The sequence below is a fragment of the Podarcis muralis genome, chromosome 4 (assembly GCF_964188315.1).
Source record: "Podarcis muralis chromosome 4, rPodMur119.hap1.1, whole genome shotgun sequence".
Lineage (NCBI taxonomy): Eukaryota > Metazoa > Chordata > Lepidosauria > Squamata > Lacertidae > Podarcis > Podarcis muralis.
This window is the reverse complement of record NC_135658.1, coordinates 9,348,673-9,367,893: the sequence shown is the minus strand read 5'-3', so window position 1 is coordinate 9,367,893 and position 19,221 is coordinate 9,348,673. Positions and strand designations below refer to the sequence as shown.

The 19,221-nt window shown below is 47.0% G+C and overlaps 1 protein-coding gene and 1 long non-coding RNA gene across 2 annotated transcripts in view; one reads left to right on the top strand and one right to left on the bottom strand.

Annotated features, from left to right (window-relative positions):
* MAP6 (microtubule associated protein 6) overlaps positions 1-3,165 on the top strand; it is a 57,822-nt gene extending 54,657 nt beyond the window's left edge. Inside the window, exon 4 of the mRNA XM_028725881.2 lies at positions 2,956-3,165. Coding sequence (XP_028581714.2) covers positions 2,956-3,055 — 100 coding nt within the window. The 3' untranslated portion in view covers positions 3,056-3,165. The remainder of the gene's footprint in view (positions 1-2,955) is intronic.
* Positions 3,166-10,761: 7,596 nt separating this feature from the next.
* LOC114595284 (uncharacterized) lies at positions 10,762-12,605 on the bottom strand. The gene is made up of 2 exons (XR_003706248.2): positions 12,460-12,605; positions 10,762-10,926 (listed from the first exon to the last, which is right to left on the bottom strand). It is a non-coding gene; the product is annotated as an uncharacterized LOC114595284 (long non-coding RNA).
* Between the last annotated feature and the right edge of the window lie 6,616 nt (positions 12,606-19,221).

The window sequence follows — 19,221 nt, the reverse complement described above, 5'->3', positions numbered from 1 at the left end:
TACCATATTATGGGCTTTTGCAAGAAAAAGGGTGACTGCACCTCCTGCTGATTATTTTCCTTCATCTTTAAAGATGGAGACCATGGCACATTGGGGGGGGGGAATTAACCCTTCCCTCCCACACAGATTTCCCACCCAATTCACACGATAAACATCTCTAAAAAAGGTCCCGGGAGATTAAGAGGCCATAAAGACGTGCAAAAGCATGATAACAACTACAACACACACTCACACACAGATTATTTGTGACACGCAGATGTGAACCAAGTGGATAATTTTGGGGGAACATTTGCAAGCGAGGAAGAGTCAAAGTATTTGGCCATCTCTGGTCTTTTCTCTCTCTGCAGTCAAGTCTTCGCTGTGACCTATCAGAATTTTCCGTACACTGTAGCACCTCCTGGTGAATTCATTCTTCATAGATGGCAAAGGGGTTCCTATTTGCCAGCCTCTACCTTTTGCTTTAGGGACGCTGGTGGTGCTGTGGGTTAAACCACAGAGCCTAGGACATGCCGAACAGAAGGTCGGCGGTTCGAATCCCCGCAACGGGGTGAGCTCCAGTTGCTCGGTCCCTGCAGTTCGAAAGCACATCAAAGTGCAAGTAGATAAATAGGTACCGCTCCGGCGGGAAGGTAAACGGCATTTCCATGCGCTGCTCTGGTTCGCCAGAAGCAGCTTAGTCATGCTGGCCACATGACCCGGAAGCTGTATGCCGGCTCCTTCGGCCAGTAAAGTGAGATGAGTGCCACAACCCCAGAGTCGGTCACGACTGGACCTAACGGTCAGGGGTCCCTTTACCTTTACCTTTTGCTTTAAAGGGGAGCAAACAGCCGGGGTGTCATTTTGAATAAACTCCAAGATATGTGGTTGAAATTTCCACAAGCGGATGTCGAGGTGCAGCTTGCAAAAACAGATTAGATATTTTCCCCGCTTAGGGACTGACTATCTCTCATCTACAACAGAGAACGGGCCTCAGACTAGAATATACATCATCTTCCTTTGGATATCGGGCTGTTTAGGAGCCGTATTAGCTGAGTTTAAAGAGAAAATGACCCAAAGAAAACAACTCTCTCTCTCTTTTTTGGCTCTTCAATTATTGCCCACCTTTTGACTACAGCTCCGTAACGAAATAAACACTATCACAAAGGATTATTCATATATAAAATGTGAATCTTCTTCCATATTGTAAGCCTTCAGGGTGCGATATCAAAAGCCAGTTTCAACATGGCTCCTGTTATGTACTGAGTTGAATAGGATGCAAAATGCAGCCGTCTGATTGGTCCTAGAACAATAGGATCCAGACTGCTGCATTTTGGATCCTATTGTTCTAGGACCAGACTGCTGCAATTTGGATCCTATTCAACTCAGTACATAACAGCTCCATTACACACAGCTGTTAACAGGAGCATAGTTCTAAGTTTCTCATTAAGTAGACAGTTTGGGGAGTTGTTTTGCTTTCTATGCAAGTAATAATAATTGGCAAATCCATTAAATAGCCAATATTGGATGGGGGAGGTATGGAACTCACATGCCATAAAACCAGCCTAGCTTAGTAGCTCGGGTTTAGGCCAACGTTTGAGAGCAGTAACACCCCATGATAGGGTTGCCACATTTCAAGAAGTAAAAATAAATAAATAAAAGGTTGTTGAGTTTTGGGGAAAAGTTTCAAAAATCCAGACATTTCCCGATTTTCTGAAATTCATTATTGGAATCCCGGACATGTCCAGGAAAATCTGGACGTATGGCAACCTTACCCAATGCATTGTTTTTATGAGTTTTTATCCAACGAAGCCATGCTCAGAGTAGACCCATTGGAGTAATGGACTACTCCAGGTGGGCAATGATGTTTATTGATTTCGGTAGCTGCTGCTTCTTTTCTTAAATAATCTTTATTAGTTTTTCAATTAGATACTCCACATACACATATTGTATTACATTTTACATTTATACTTGCTCTTCAGAGCTGACTTCCCTCCTTCCTTCTTCTGGTTTTTTATATCACATATAATTTTATCGCATTATTTTCTTCCATTTTATATATTGCTATTCATTTTCCATATTTGTCCTTAGTGTATCCATAAACAATAATTCCTCATGTTTATACAATTCTTGTAGTCTGTCTGTATTCATTTACCACTACTGTTCATTATATTAGTTTCCTTATACATTTTGCTTCTTATTATTTTCATTATCCATCACTTTTCTTAATCTTTCCCGTTATGAGGTTTGTCTCCAATTCTACTGGTTTTACTATTTCATCTTATCTTTCCTAGATACAACATACATTTCCCCCATTCTTTTTGAAATGTTTCCTTGCCCTGCGGTCGAATTTCCCCCGTTAGTTTGGCTATTTCTGCATATTCCATTACCTACTGCTAGCCCAGGTTTGGACATAGCTGTCAACTTACAGATTTGAAAATAAGGGACCAGCAGCCTCGAAAATAAGGGATCAGCAGCCAAAATAAGGCATCAACATTTACTTTGATAAAATACATATTTTGTTGCGTGCAAATGGCTTTAGATACCTATTAGGTCCATAAATTACCATATAGCATATATTCAACACACAAAAACAGCAACAATTTGTTGTTGACAAAGGACAGCTGGACATAGAAAGGGCCCCATTACCTTCAGTAGCTTATTTAAGGGACATCATCAATGAGGAACAGCAGCGGGACATGGAGCTGGGATAAGGGACTGTCCCGCCAAATAAGGGACACTTGACAACTATTGGTATGGAAACAGCAGCAATTACCAACAGTAGAAGAATGGCGACAGATTTCGGTAGCTTCTTAGCCGGCTGCAACCCGATGACACCTTAGTTGGCTGCCTATGGACCACATTCTGCAGGTCCACGCTACGCAAATAATTGCACGTTCTGCTGCTTTTATGTGTGACAGAATAGGATTTTGATCAGTCTTGTGGCATGATGACTTCTTTCTCTTTTTTTGCTTTTAGTGCCTCCATTAAAACAACCGGTGCTACAGACAAGGAACCCATTTCCTTAGGACGGGACCAACTGGTTGACGTTAAGCCCCTGCCTTCCATTCCTGAGTAAGCAGACGGGACAAGCATGTAGCCTGCATGAAACGTATAAAAGACTTATTTGAATAATAGTACAAAAAAATAATAATCATTCGAAAATCAATAAAGTGGTGCTAGATCCTCTGTTGTCTCTGGAATCATTTGCAGAATTGTGTCTGGATCCATCCCATCAAGTTGCTTCCCCAGATGAGAATGGCGAGGGTTGGATTTCGGCAAAAACTGGAGAGCAAAAAGTAATAGTAATAGTAATAGTAATAGTAATTTATTATTTGTACCCCGCCCATCTGGCTGGGTTTCCCCAGGCACTCTGGCCGGCTTCCAACAAAGATTAAAAATACATAAAAATGTCACACATTAAAAACTTCCCTAAACAGGGCTGCCTTCAGATGTCTTCTAAAAGTCTGGTAGTGGTTCTTCTCTTTGACATCTGGTGGGAGGGCATTCCACAGGGCGGGTGCCACCACCAAGAAGGCCCTCTCCCTGGTTCCCTGTAACTTGGCTTCTCGCAGTGAGGGAACAGCCAGAAGGCCCTCGGAGCTGGACCTCAGTGTCCAGGCAGAACGATGGGGGTGGTGATGCTCCTTCAGATATACTGGGCCGAGGCCGTTTAGGGCTTTAAAGGTCAACACCAACACTTTGAACTGTGCTCGGAAACGTACTGGGAGCCAATGTAGGGCTTTCAGGACCAGTGTTATATGGTCTCAGCGGCTGCTCCCAGTCTGCCGTGCTTGTTTTAAAGAGTAAAGCTCCATATCTCTGCTGCTGGAGGGTCTGTGCCTTTACAGGCCAATTACTAGGGACGCCTAGTGGGCTGAGCACTGTAGATCTTGTTTCCATTGGTTTGAAAGGGGAGAAAAATATTTTAGTGGTAAAAGGATAGCTCTCTGGATGCCTAGATCCAGGTTCAGGGCAAGTACTTTTCATGAGAGAACCCCAACAGATTTAAAATCGCAAAATATGCAGCAATGTGAAGAGTGGGAATGTAACCTGTTAGACCTTTAAAATATCCCCTTCTAAGTTGTAGCGTTCCCCAAACAAGGAAGGATTGGAATCTGATTAATGGAATACACATGAGGCTTGACCAGCAAGACTCTGGGAGGAGGTGCCAATAATAATCCTCTCCACCCCTCAGCCCAGGTCGTTTTATTTACAAAAGAACTTTTTACACAGTGTTCGTAAGAACCAATCAGATTTCCTCTGAGCATTTAAAAAAACAACCACGTGGGACAAAGTCAGATCAGAAGAAATCCTGTTAACTACAAAGACTACTCTGAGCATGCATATATAAAGGTAAAGGTAAAGGGACCCCTGACTATTAGGTTCAGTCGTGGCTGACTCTGGGGTTGTGGCGCTCATCTCGCTTTAGTGGCTGAGGGAGCCGGCGTACAGCTTCCGGGTCATGTGGCCAGCAGGACTAAGCCGCTTCTGGCAAACCAGAGCAGCGCACGGAAATGCCGTTTACCTTCCCGCTGGAGCAGTACCTATTTATCTGCTTGCACTTTGACGTGCTTTCGAACTGCTAGGTTGGCAGGAGCAGGGACTGAGCAACGGAAGCTCACCCCGTCGTGGGGATTCGAACCGCTGACCTTCTGATCAGCAAGTCCTAGGCTCTGTGGTTTAACCCACAGCACCACCCGCGTCCTCCGAGAGTAAATAAAACAGGACTAGAGGAATGCTTTTAGGAAACCCGGAGGTCATTGACAAGCAGTAAACAGGAGAGAAAGGATGGGTAGTATTTACCATCTCTTTGTGAATGCTCTTCCTGGCCCTAAGATTAACGAAACTAACAATAGCTACATCAAAGAAGCTACCTACTATCTTTATGTACTGAGGATGCCTGATGAAGCAACTGGCCTGTGTTTCAGAATGCTTATACGTGCCTGTCAGGTGTAGAGAAATAGGACAGAGACGTGGATTGATCAGAAATCATATCAAAATGGTTCAAACCCAGTCAACGCAATGCTTTCATTGCTGACACAAATGGCTTGCTCCATATATTTTATAATTCCTCATAGCAATCCCACCTAATCACTACACTAAGTTGCTTCCAAAGTTCCCCACTTCCCTTAGCATAGAAAGAGACCGCACATTTGGTAACTTGAAAAATGGTTTACTTACAAACTCTTCAAAGGTCAGGTTCATGTGCTTTTTCACACAGCAGCAAGACAGACAACTTGGTTTCAAAAATGGTTTCTAAATTATCTGTACAGAAACAGAGAGGTGGCTTGCCAAAGCCACACAGCCTGGGATTGGAGCAACCTAGCTCAGACACCCTTATTGGAAGGGTTCACATGGTGGAAGAGAAAGAACAAAGAGTCTGGTGGCCCTTCCTCCCAGTGTGAGTGGGTGTGACCTAGCTAAGCCTGGCAGGACAGCTTACTCTATGGTCTTAACCCCTTCATGCATTAATTAGAGTTAAGCATGTTGGTTATATGAGACTGGATATATCCCACAGATCTCAGGTCTTCCTAGAGGGGTTTCCCAAATGGGACATCTGGTTTGCCACTGTGAGAACAGGGTGCCTTTGGCCTGATTCAGCAAGGATCTCTCTCTCTCTCTCTCTCTTTCTTTCTTTCTTTCTTTCTTTCTTTCTTTCTTTCTTTCTTTCTATATCCCACCTTATTTTCCCCAAGACGGCATACATGATTCAGATTCCTCCATTGGACTAGATGAGCCTCGGTGTCCCTTCCGACTTTACAGTTCTACGATTCCATGGCTAAGTTGGAATTTGAACCCCGGTCTTCAGGCCCAACACTCTAACCCAGCCTTTCTCAACCTTGGGTCCCTGGATGCTGTTGTCTGCAACTCCTACCATCCATGACCACTGGTCCTGCTAGCTAGGGATGCTGGGATTTGTAGCCCAACAACATCTGGGGAGCCAAGGTCGAGAAAGGCTGCTCTAACCATTACATCACACTGAATCTCAAGTCTTGGGCTGTCAGTTCCCATCATCCCTGACAAGTGGCCATGCTGGTCAGAGCTAATGGAGTCCCACCAACATCACCAGGTCCACAGGATCTCCATTCTTGTGGTAAAAAACAAGAGTCTCTAAGCCAGGCTTCCTCAAACTCAGCCCTCCAGATGTTTTTGGCCTACAACTCCCATGATCCCTAGCTAGCAAGACCAGTGGTCAGGGATGATGGGAATTGTAGTCTCAAAACATCTGGAGGGCCAAGTTTGAGGAAACCTGATCTAAACACTGACATCCAGGGTATTAAAGAGACCCATATTTATTAAAACACACAAACACACATGTCTACGCTGATGTCCTTGCTTGGATGGGAGTCTCCTTCTCTTTGTCTCTTTTTCCATTCCTTTAGGTCCCTGCCTTCATGTCAGCTCCATCCTTTCCTCCCCTCTCTCTCCTTAACTATGCAATAGTCACATATGTATCCCAGATCTCCATTATTATTTAAGCTGGGCAAGGATTTCCCATTCAGTAACCACCAACCATCAACCCTTGTGACATTTCTGGGTCACAATCAGAATTCCTCCATCTCAGGATAATATACATCATAGTGTTCCATTTTCAATGAGCGATCCATTATTTAGGCAGAGGCATTAATGATGTATAACCAAGTCAGGACCCCGGAGTTAAACGTCTTTCTGTGTCATGTTGCGGAAGGGAAATGGGAGGGGGGGGCAACTTTCTCCATCCAGATCTACATCTGTAAAGTAAGTAACATGTTGGGATTATGCAGGAACCTCAGAGCTACAGACATAATCTCAAGGTTGTGGGTTTGTGTCACACGTTGGGTGAAAGATTCCAGGGTTTCACGGGGTTGGGCTAGATGACCCTTGTGGTCCTTTCCGATTCTACGATTCTATAATCTTCCTTTCTACTACTTTTCAACACCTCAGGGGTGGGGGAGATTTCATCTATTTTGTGACCATGCCGTAAAAGCAGGAAAGTCGGCATTGGGCACTGAACTCCACATCAAGAATCCCAATTCTCCATTAAAAAAATAAAGCAGCTTTCTAATAATAATTTTCCCAGTAGTGATGTATGGAAGTGAGAGCTGGACGATAAAGAAGGCTGATTGCCGAAGAATTGATGCTTTTGAATTCTGGTGCTGGAGGAGACTCTTGAGAGTCCCATGGACTGCAAGAAGATCAAACCGATCCATTCTGAAGGAAATCAGCCCTGAGTGCTCACTGGAAGGACAGATCCTGAAGCTGAGGCTCCAATACTTTAGCCACCTCATGAGAAGAGAAGACTCCCTGGAAAAGACCCTGATGTTGGGAAAGATGGAGGGCACAAGGAGAAGGGGACGACAGAGGACGAGATGGTGGGACAGTGTTCTCGAAGCTACCAGCATGAGTTTGACTGAATTGTGGGAGGCAGTGGAAGACAGGAGTGCCTGGCATGCTCTGGTTCATGGGGTCACAAAGAGTTGGACACAACTAAATGACTAAACAACAACAACAAATAAAAATTTATTATTTGTACCCCACCCATCTGGCTGGGCCTCCCCAGCCACTCTGGGCGGCTTCCAACAAAGATTAAAAATACATTAAAATGTCACACATGAAAAACTTCCCTGAACAGGGCTGCCTTCAGATGTCTTCTAAAAGTCAGATAGTTGTTTATCTCTTTGACATCTGATGGGAGGGCTTTCCACAGGCGGGCGCCACCACCGAGAAGGCCCTCTGCCTGGTTCCTTGTAGCTTTGCTTCTCGCATGAGGGAACTGCCAGAAGGCCCTCAGAGCTGGACCTCAGTGTCCGGGCAGAACGATTGGGGTGGAGATGCTCCTTCAGGTCTACTGGGCCGAGACCGTTTAGGGCTTTAAAGGTCAGCACCAACACTTTGAAAGAAAGACTAAGCTGCGCCTCGTTTTTCAACAAAAGCAAACGACTAGAAAGGCTCTTTGAGAGACAGCTAAATGAGAACAGCTACAGTTCATCACTGTTTCCACCCGTTGATTTTCTTTTTTTAAATAAGAGTTATATAAAAACAAACGGCGGATTACTCTGAGCGACTGGCGTGCGCTCGTTTTTTGCAGCTTTTATGTAATCCGAGGGCAGAAGGGGTGAGATTCATCTAAGAGCTGGCCCTGAACAACCGCTCCAAAGACTAGTGTAGCATTTTGGCAGGGAGAGGAAGTTAATGACTCTGGCTGCCATTTCTCAATGCCCTGTCCTGAACTTGACTTGAGAAAGTGTTTCTTCACACAGCACATTGTTCAGTTCTGGAACTCGCCCCTGCAGAAAGCGGTGAAGGCCACCCACCTAGACAGTTTTTAGGGAGAACTGGACAAATTCGTGGAGGAGGAGACTATTGGAGGCAGTCGGAGACAGTCGGAGGCAGCCATCCTTCTGAAAACTAGTTGCAGGAAACCACTGGAGGAGAGAGGGGGGACTTGTGTTCGAATCCTGCTTGTGCAGGGCTGGATTTGTGTTTTCGTTAGTGGTACCTCGGGTTAAGAACTTAATTCGTTCTGGAGGTCCATTCTTAACCTGAAACTTTTCTTAACCTGAGGTACCACTTTAGCTAATGGGGCCTCCTGCTGCCGCCATGTGATTTCTGTTCTCATCCTGAAGCAAAGTTCTTAACCTGAGGTACTATTTCTGGGTTAGTGGAGTCTGTAACCTGAAGTGTCTGTAACCTGAGGTAGCACTGTATTCACAAAAGGATTAACTGCCTGCAAGATGGTTCTTGATAACTAAGGATGGGTTTTTGAAAAGTGAGATGGGAGCAAGCAGGAGGAGGGGGCAATCCATAGACGAGCAGTTTGAAAGCCCCATCATTCATCTTCATTGATCATTCGGGATGGCATTTCCCTGAGAAGGCAGATGAATGAGTCTGCTAAGCTAAGAAGTCCAGGATCCTGTTCTCACAGCGGCCAACTGGAAAGCTCAAAAGCAGAACCTTTCCCTGCCCCTCCCCCATAATTTTTAATTAAATTTTCTGTTTCACATTTTAGAATATTCATTTAAACCACCTTAAAATATCAGCGACTTCCCTTCTTCTCTTTCCATGGTTCATTTTGCCTAACATAAATCCCTGCATATTTTATATAAACTGAACCCTTGAGTATTCCCTTATTACATCCATCAAAACTTATTTACACTGCTGAATTTATCTTAATGCTGCCCATGTTCTCAAGTATCCCCCCATATATTCAATAAACGTTTTCCAATCTTCTCTAAATGTATGTTCTTCTTGATCTCTTATTCTATATGTTAGGTCCGCAAGCTGCGCATATTCCATCAGCTTAAGTTTGGTTGGGACCTCCCTCGTTTTCCATTTTGGGGCTAACAAAACACAGGCCGCAGTAGTGGCATACATAAATAACCTTTTTTGACACCTGGGAATCATAGCTGTCAACTTTTCCCTTTTCTTGCGAGGAATCCTATTCGGAATAAGGGAATTTCCCTTAAAAAGGGGGAAACGTTGACAGCTATGCTGGGAATTTCCATCTGAATTATTCCCAACAAAAAGGACTCTGGATTTTGGGGGAAGCACTTTTAAATATATATTTTTTTCAATTCATTACAAATTATTTCCCGATAATCTTTTACCCCTTTTACAAGTCCACCAGCTCAAAAGTAGAACCTCAGTACCACAACATCTGTGTTCTGGGCTTCAGTTTTAGGAGAATACTGACAAGCTGGAAGGTGTGCAGAGGGCGGCAACCAAGATGATCAAGGATCTGGAAGCCTTATGAGGAACGGTTGAGGGAGATGGGGAAGTTTGGCCTGGAAAAGAGGTGACTGCGAGGCGATGTGATACCCGTCTTCAAATACAGTGGTGCCTCGCAAGACGAAAATAATCCGTTCCGCGAGTCTCTTTGTCTAGCGGTTTTTTCGTCTTGCGAAGCAACCCTATTAGCGGCTTAGTGGATTAGCGCTATTAGCCTTTAACCCTATTAAAGGCTTAGCAGTTTAGCGGCTAAAAGGCTATTAGCGGCTTAGCGGCTTAGAAAAAAAGGGGGGAAGCGGAAAAAAATCGCAAGACTCGCAATAAGTTTTCGTATTGCAAAGCAAGCCCATAGGGAAAATCGTCTTGCGAAGCAACTCAAAAACGGAAAACCCTTTCGTCTAGCGGGTTTTTTGTCTTGCGAGGCATTCGTCTTGGGGGCACCACTGTATCTGAGAGACAATGCAAGCTTGCATTCTTCCTCTCCAGAGGTAAGGACCTGGGCCAATGGATTCAAATGACAGGAACAGTGCCGATTTACATATAAGCTAAACAAGCTTAGGGCCCCACTCTCTTGGTGGCCCACAAAAAAATTAAAGGAAAAATAAACTGGATGTACATTTCCAAAATGTACCCTTGAGCTATTTTAAAAAGTGGGACAACCAACACGTTTGTGTCATTTTTTTTAATTCACGCTGTTGGTTGCGATCATTAGCAAAAAAAAATTTTTTTGCCATTCTTTTGTCTCCTGTTCATTTCTCAACGGCAAAATTTCCCTTCGGCCTGGGAGTCTGATAGATCTTTTCTTGAGGGTTTTTCTGGGTCTCAAAGAGGGCCACTTGGTAGGACAATTTGTGAAGTTCCCTGCTCAGCTGCTCGCTGGAGTCAATCAGCGAATATTTCTGCTCTTCCAGCTCGTTGATTTTTCTGTAAGCTTCCTCCGTCCTTTCCCGCATGGCCGCCACTTTCCGCTCCATTTCCTCCATCACGTTCCGAAACTTCTCGAGAGTGTCTTGCAAATTCTGGCTCATCTTCTTGATATATCTGGGTTCCCTCCTTCCTCTTGTTCTTTTCCTGTTAAAACTTTTTCCAGCACAAATTTCGTTTCTCCTGATCTAGGCGAACCAGATCGAATATTCCCCCGCTGCCTCTGAGATTGTGGATTAGGTTTCGTTGTGGCGTCGCCGGCTGGCTACAGACAGCTGCTTCTTGCAGATATTGTTCGTTCGGTGGCGGCCTTCTCTGAATACAAATAGGGGGCGAAATTATTTTTATTCATGTACTAGGCTTGGCCAATGGTCAGGGGTGATGGGAGTTGTAGTCCAAATACATTTTGGAACTGTTAATCTGTTTATAAATGCTATAAATAAATGAAAGCAACAAATCCGGATGGCCACAGATTCCCCACTCCTGCTGGGCTGAGACTCCTATCATCTCTGACCGCTGCCATCTGCTGGCAGGGGCTGATGGGACTTGTAGTCCAACACCATTCTGGATAGCACCTGTTCCCCATTTGTTAGATCCTGCTGTTTGAGCAACCTGTGCCTATTTGTTTTGTTCTTTCTGCCTACCCCCCACCCAGTGACTTAAATATAGAAGGAAAGAAGGGAAATAGAAGGGAAATGTAGGGAAATATAGAAGGTGGGCTCGGGGGCATAGCGTGGGGAGCCCATAGGAGGGCCATAACCCCAGGCACATTATTTTGAGGAGCGTGAGTTGGGTACCCCACACAGGGATCCCTGCCCTGCCTGCCGCTGGGGGTCTCTGGGCCCCAGAGCCCGGGGCCAGGCCGCCATGCCCCTGCCCCCCTTGTTGAATAGCTGCCTGGCCAGTGTTGGGGAGGGTCACCTGCCAAGGACTGCATCAGTTGGCCGGTCTCCCCCTTGCACCGATGGGCAGGTGGGCAATGTAGTGTGGCCCCATGAACCCTCCATGGCCAACGCCAGCCCTGTGAGAGTTGGCTGGCGTGGTGGGTTTTGTCCCACCTGGTGCATGTTTGGGTGTGCCAGGTGCCAGCAAAGGAGCAGGGACCCAGGGGGTGGAGCCAGAGGGACTATAAAACCAGCTCTGAGAGAGGCGAAGGCGGGAGTTCGTTAGGAGCTGGGTGGTTGGTTGGAGTGGGAGTGAATTGGGATAGAGTCTGTGGGTAGGTTGACTTAGTGTTGCAAAAAAAGCTGAGTCAGGAACAGTTAGGAGCTAGGAAGACAAGTAAATATCTGAGAGGTGGTTTAGTGAGGGAGAGCAGGTAGAGGAAGTTATAGGTCTGGATAGGCACCCCATGATTGTAATTCACCAATACCGTTTATGAAACCACACGCTTGTTAAACTGCAATAAATAAACAGAAGTTTATGTTCCAATTTAACCCTGACGGGACTCAGTATTGTACCAGGTATGGCCTGGGTGGTGGCAGCGAGAAATAAAGTGGTGGCACAGGGATCAATAGATGGTGAAACGTCCGGGGACCCTGTGTGATCACAGGGACTTTTCTGTGGCCCCGTGAAACCTCCATGTCTAACGCCAGCCCTGTGAGAGTTGGGCTGGCATGGTGGGTTTTGTTCCCTCTCTCTGCCCAGCTCCTGGTCCCACCTGGTGCATGTGTGGGTGTCCCGGGCACCAGCAAAGGATGCTACACCACTGGTTGGGCTTAAGAAAACCCCATCCCCTGGCACCGTACAATTTCAGCCAAACCGTGGGCTTCTAAGGGGGTCCAGGTTTCTTCTGCTCCTCTGTGATTCAAGGACGGCACCCGCCTTATATTAAGCTACGGAACAAACCCCTTTCTTGCCAGCTGCCAGGTGTTCTTCTGCTTGATCTCGTTCACGCAGCTGTTCTTAATGATCCCCCCACCCCCAACCCCAGAGCGGACATGTCAGGAGCAGAGGGGATGGTGGGGAAATGACCCTTTGCACTATTGCCGTGGGAACCTGTAGGCCAATCACATTTGACGGAGGCAGTGTGAGCCAACAATGACTTGGCCTTTGCGGGTGAATATGCCTGGCATGGACAAAAATGGATAGAGAAACGTTTCTCCGTTCCCACTCATCACACGAGAACTCGGGGACGCCCAATGAAGCCGAAATTTGGAGGAATCAGGACAGATCAAAGAAAGTACTTCTTTCACACAGTTAAAGCTATGGAACTCCCTCCCACATGATGTAGTGATGGCCCCCAACCTGGATGACTTTAAAAGAGGACTGGGCAAATTCATGAGGAGGAGAGGGCTACCAATGGCTACCAACCATGGTGGCTCTGTTCATATGCATCTGAATGCCAGCTGCTGGCAATTGCAGGTTGGGCAAAATCATAGAATACAATTAGAGTTAGAAGGGACCCCAAGGGTCATCTAGTCCAACCCCCTTCAATCACAGCGAAAGAACCCCTGACAGATGGCCGACCACCCTCTGTTTAAACCAGTGTTTCCCACAGTTGAGTCTCCAGCCGTTTTTGGACTACAACTCCCATCGTCCCTAGCTAGGAAGACCAGCTAGGTCAGGGATGGTGGGAATTGTAGTCTGAAAGCAGCTGGAGACCCAACTTTGGGAAACACTGGTTTAAAACCTCCAAGGAAGGAGAGTCCGCCAGCTTTTAAGGGTGTTCCTTCCATGGTTAAACAGCTCCTACCATAGCTGTCAACTTACAGATTTGAAAATAAGGGACCAGCAGCCTTGAAAATAAGGGATCAGCAGCCAAAATAAGGGACCTGCAGCCTCACCTGTTCCAGGCACTCCAGTCTTCCTGTCCTCCTGCAGTCTGGTCAAACTCATGCTGGTAGCTTCAAGAACACTGTCCAACCAGCTTTGTAACCAGAGGTTCAACTGAATAGAATCTGAATCACATGCACCACAAGGCCTATGCAGCCTCAACTTAAGATGGCTCCCTGGCCTGGCTTTGCACTGCAAAGTTTGCAGCAGCACGTGCAACAAAATGGCGTCCAGCATTCAAAAATCCCCTCAGCTTGCATTAACTAGCCACACACACACAGCCTCCCCCCCTCGCCACGAGATCGCCAGTCACCCACCATTTTAGTCAACCAGCTCCTTTCTTTCCCCCCATAAGTCAATTGAAGGAGCCTCCAAAACAAATTCAAAAGCCCCCCCTCCCACGAGATCTCCTTTCCTTTTCCCCCACCATGTGCCCCCACTCCAGACAGACCTTTTTGCCAGCAAGGGTGAGTGGGCTGTCGATGACGTATCCATCCGATTCCGATCCGAGCACTCAGCACAGGTACATTCAACTTCTGAGCCCCTCTGAGCCAAAGGCAGAAAGCCCAGCCAGCAGCCAAACGAAGCCTCAAGGAAAACCACCGTCACCTCTCCGCTGGGAAGCGCTGAGCAAAGGCGAGTCCCCAGGCAACGCAGCCGATTTGATAGGCACAAGGCATGCAAGCTCCACCCCCCAGTCGTTCTTAGACTCCTTATTGGGTGAGCAATGCAGCCAAGCAACACAGTTGGAGCCTCCCTCCTCCCTGGCTGGCAGGGAGGGAGGGAGAGGAGCTGCTTCCTTTGAAACCTGGGAAATTTAAGGGACATCATCAATAAAGGGACAGCAGCGGGACGTGGTGCTGGGGTAAGGGACTGTCCCGCCAAATAAGGGACGCTTGACAGCTATGGCTCCTACTGTCAGAAAGTTCTGGCTAAGGTTTAGTCAGAATCTCCTTTCCTGTTCAGGGCCGGATTTAGGTTTGATGAGGCCCTCAGCTCCTGAAGGCAATGGGGCCCTTTATATGTCCAGCTGTTCTTTGTCTCAAGGACAGCCATGGGGAAGGGTGGCTGTTTCCGTTTCAGGTTAATTGACGACTCATCCCAGAAGCCCAAATAGAGATCTCTCGCAGCATGAAATTAAACCTGAAAACTCAGCATCTAAATCAGTCGTTGGCACCATCAGCAGTCGTGGCTCGGCTCAGCGACGCTTGCGTGGGATCTCTCACTGGCACCAGAGAGAGGAAAGTTTATTGAACAGGATTAAAAAGAAGACCGGACTGCGTTGCTGGCTTGTTAAAGAGCAATGTGTTACTTTGTATTCTTCCAACGTTTGTTTTGTAACTTGTTTAAGACTGTTTGCAGTAAAGCTTTGAAACTCTTTTCTTGTGATGGGGAGCTCATTTATTTCTACCCAGATCAGCCACCCTGGTTGTATGCTTGTGAAACATGGACCACTTATAAACGCCATCTCCAGCTCCTCAAAAGATTCCATCAATGGTGTCTCCGAAAATTTTTACACATCACTTGGGAAGACAGGCGAACTAATACCAATGTACAGTCATACCTCGGGTTGAATGTGCTTCAGGTTGAGCGCTTTCGGGTTGCGCTCTGCGGCAACCCAGAAGTAACGGAGCGCGTTACTTCCGGGTTTTGCCACTCTTGCATGCACAGATGCTCAAAATGACATCAGGCGCATGTGCGGAAGCAGCAAAACATGACCTGCACATGCGCAGACGCGCCGTCATGTCTTACGTTCCATTCAGGATGCGAATGGGGCTCCAGAACGGATCCCGTTCGCATCCCGAGGTACCACTGTACTGGATGAAGCAAAGATCACCCGTGTTGAAGCAATGATTCTTCAATATCGACTTTGTTGGACTGGTCATGTTGTGCAGATGCCTGATGATTGTTTTCCAAAGCAACTACTCTATTAAGGTACCCCTGCCCATACGGGCCAGTCTTGACAGACTCTAGGGTTGTGCGCCCATCTCACTCAAGAGGCCGGGGGCCAGCGCTGTCCGGAGACACTTCCGGGTCACGTGGCCAGCGCGACATCGCTGCTCTAGCAAGCCAGAGCCGCACACGGAAACGCCGTTTACCTTCCCGCCAGTAAGCGGTCCCTATTTATCTACCTGCACCTGGGGGTGCTTTCGAACTGCTAGGTTGGCAGGCGCTGGGACCGAACAACGGGAGCGCACCCCGCTGCGGGGATTCAAACCGCCGACCTTTCGATCGGCAAGCCCTAGGCGCTGAGGCTTTTACCCACAGCGCCACCCGCGTCCCTAACTACTCTATTACGAACTTAAAAATGGAAAGCGTAATGCTGGTGGTCAACTAAAGAGGTTTAAAGACTCTCTCAAGGCAAATCTTTAAAAATATAGCATAAGCACCGACAACTGGGAAACACTGGCCTGCGAGCGCTCCAGTTGGAGAACAGCCTTTACCAAAGGTGTGAGGGGCTTTGAAGACCCTCGAACTCAGGACAAAAGGGAGAAATGGGCTAAGAGGAATGCACGCTTGGCAAATACACACCGTGATCAGCTCCCACCCGGGAACCAATGTCCCCACTATGGAAGGACGTGTGGATCCAGAATTGGCCTCCACAGTCACTTACGGACTCATTGTTAAAACTGTGTTTATGGAAGACAATCTTACTCGGCTACAAGGGATCGCCAAAGACGATGACACCTGGCTAAATTTCATTCACCCCATGGGCATGTTGTGACAACAACGGACCCCACTGGACAATGCCATTTCTCCCCCAATGAGGTGGAATTTCTCTTACCTGTTATGTATTGAGCTTGGATCCTAGAACAATAGGCAGGTAGGATCGTAGAATGCAACAACCTGATTGGCCTGCATTAGCAGCCCAATCAGGCTCCAGGAGGGAAGCAGAATCAGCCAATCAGATGGGACCCATTGTGTAAATAATGTATATAAAGCCTGAGGTTTGGGGGAAAAATTTTTCACTGTTTTATGAGCTGCAATAAAGAGTGTGAAATCACTATGTGACTCTGAGAATATTTCATTACCCTTGATCAGTGAAACCTGACTGCAAAACTGAGGGGGTGGGACCTAACGGCTGGCTGTTAAAAGTGAAAAACAACTCCATTTAAGGTAGAAGGAAGGTTCTGATCAGTGACTGGAAGCAGCCGCCGAGATCACATAACACTGGTCCTGATAGCCTATCTTGGCTCCTGGTATGTTTCCAAGCACAATTCAAAGTGTTGATACTGACCTTGAAAGCCCTAAACGGGCTCAAAGGCCCAGTAGGCCTGAAGGAGCATCTCCACCCCCATTGTTCAGCCCGGACACTGAGGTCCAGCTCCGAGGGCCTTCTGGCAGTTCCCTCCCTGAGAGAAGTGAGGTTACAGGGCCTTCTCAGAGGTGGCACCTGCCCTGTGGAACGCCCTCCCATCAGATGTCAAGGAAATAAACAACTATCTGACTTTTAGAAGACATCTGAAGGCAGCCCTGTTTAGGGAAGTTTTTAATGTCTGGTGTTTTATTGCGTTTTTAATATTTTGTTGGAAGCCGCCCAGAGTGGCTGGGGAAACCCAGCCAGATGGGCGGGGTATAAATAATAAATTATTATTACAACCAGATTAAAAGAAGAAAATTCACACTGCAGATGCCTCTCCATTCTAGAGAGTCTTCAAGGGATGAACGAATGGAGAGATGGTTCTGTTAGGATCGTCCTACTCACAAGTAGGACCTTCGCAGAGACACATGCCCAGCTGGCAAGTTCTCTCCCTCCTGGTCTGTCGTTTGGGAGCTTCAAAAGCTTTCTTCGCCCTGAACATCACAGCGACTGATGCCAAGAAGCATCAGCACACTTAGGAACCTGCAGAGCATTGGCGGTTCGCGTAACAGACTCCATAGCTCAGCATCTTGGCTAATCTACTTTATTTACATATAATACACTCGGAGCATTCTGACTTAGCTCCTTCCTCTTTCTCATCAGACAGCAAAGAGAGAAAGAACAAAGGACAATATTCCCACTTCATGGAACACAGTAATACCAAACATCCTGTCTCCGTCACTTCCCACACTGTGGAATGAAAACATACACCGTCATGTGATAGACAATCTCATGACTGCAAACACGGAGGAAGAATCCTAACAGGTTCTCCCCAAACCTCAAGAGGCAGGGAGTTCCACAGGGCAGGGTCTGCCACATTAAAGGCTCGGTCCTTGATGATGGTCAGCAGAACCCCAGGAGCTGTGCTGGGAACCACCAGAAGTGACCTGTTTCCTTGACTTTATGGCGGTTTCTCCTTCTGCCTGTCCACTCTTTTCTTCTTGTTCCATCTAGGAGAGCCTCCTCTTCTCTGGACATGGCAGGCGGCCAACCAATTCTATAACTCCACCTGGATAAGCTGGGGATCAAACCTGAGGCCTTCTGCACACTAGACAGATACCCTACCCACTAGGCTATGGGCCTAGAGGGGAAAGATACCTGCTTCTTCCATGACCACCTCCCCACTCCTCCATGAACACCCGCCCAAAATGCAGTGGCAAGTTCTCAAAGTGGCATTCAAAGAACCTTTCAAGAAAGTGGAATTGAAGAGTCCAATCAGAGCCAAGGTTTGTGACATCACCCTGCCTCCCCGCTGATGCTATTGGCCGAGGCGTTGCCATGACGAATGACAACACAATGAGTGATTTCTACCTTCCTGGCATGGGAATTAAAAACAGCTGGATGGAAACAAACGAGGAGCTGGCAGCCGGCGATATAGGAAAGAGGGGTGTGTTTTCTACCCGTGTTTTTGGGCTTGGAGGCCAAAAAATGCCGAATATCTGAAAGCGGAAAGCAGGGGAGTGAGGGAAGTTGCAATGGAGAACGCAGTGAGGGCGGAATTAGGGTGCTAGGCCAGAAAGATCCTCATCACGACCAGCCAGGGAGGAGTCCGACCGGGGCGCCATGGCAGTGCCAAATTCTCTTGCTAGCCCACACCCCTGCGGCTGAGTCACACAGGTATAGCATCTCCAGAACGGAGGCTGAGGGTTCGAGGTCAGGGGTGGGGAATTCGTGCAGGGATGAAATTTCGCAAAATGCCCAAGCCTGTCTAAATACTAAAAATCAAAGAATTGTAGAGTTTGCGGGGACCCTGAGGGTCATCTAGTCCAACCCCTTGCGGTGTAGGAATCTCAGCTAGGTCATACATGAAACATGGCCATCCAACCGCTGGGGGTGACCGCAAGACTTGCTGTTTCAATTTTCGGCTTTGGAATTTGACCTCAACATCTGAGACGTGCCTATTTTGATTGGCGAAACTGGATTCATGCCATATATTGAACACACATCCAAGGCATGACTCCCCCCCCCAAAAAAAATAAATTATGGGAACTGTAGTTCTTGACCAATACTTCCCAAACACAATGCATTCTCAGGAAATTGTTCGTCTAGGTGAGCACATAATCAGTCAATCACTTCCGTTTATTTCTATGGGGAAATTTCTAACCCAGGTAAACCCTCCGAAACCTTCCAAAAGGCAAACAAGGAAGGGAAAAACAGGTCCGGCTGTTTGGATATCTCAATCTGCAGTGCGTTTAGTGAGGTTTGGGAACTGATTCCTTGAGTCTGGTTAAATGAATTTTCATATTTGGATAGAGGAACATTTCCAAACATTGTTCAGCCCGGACACTGAGGTCCGGCTCCGAGGGCCTTCTGGCGGTTTCCTCATTGTGAGAAGTGAGGTTACAGGGAACCAGGCAGAGGGCCTTCCCGGTGGTGGCACCCGCCCCGTGGAACACCCTCCCTTCAGATGTGAAGGAAATAAGCAGCTATCCTATCTTTAAAAGACATCTGAAGGCAGCCCTGTTTAGGGAAGT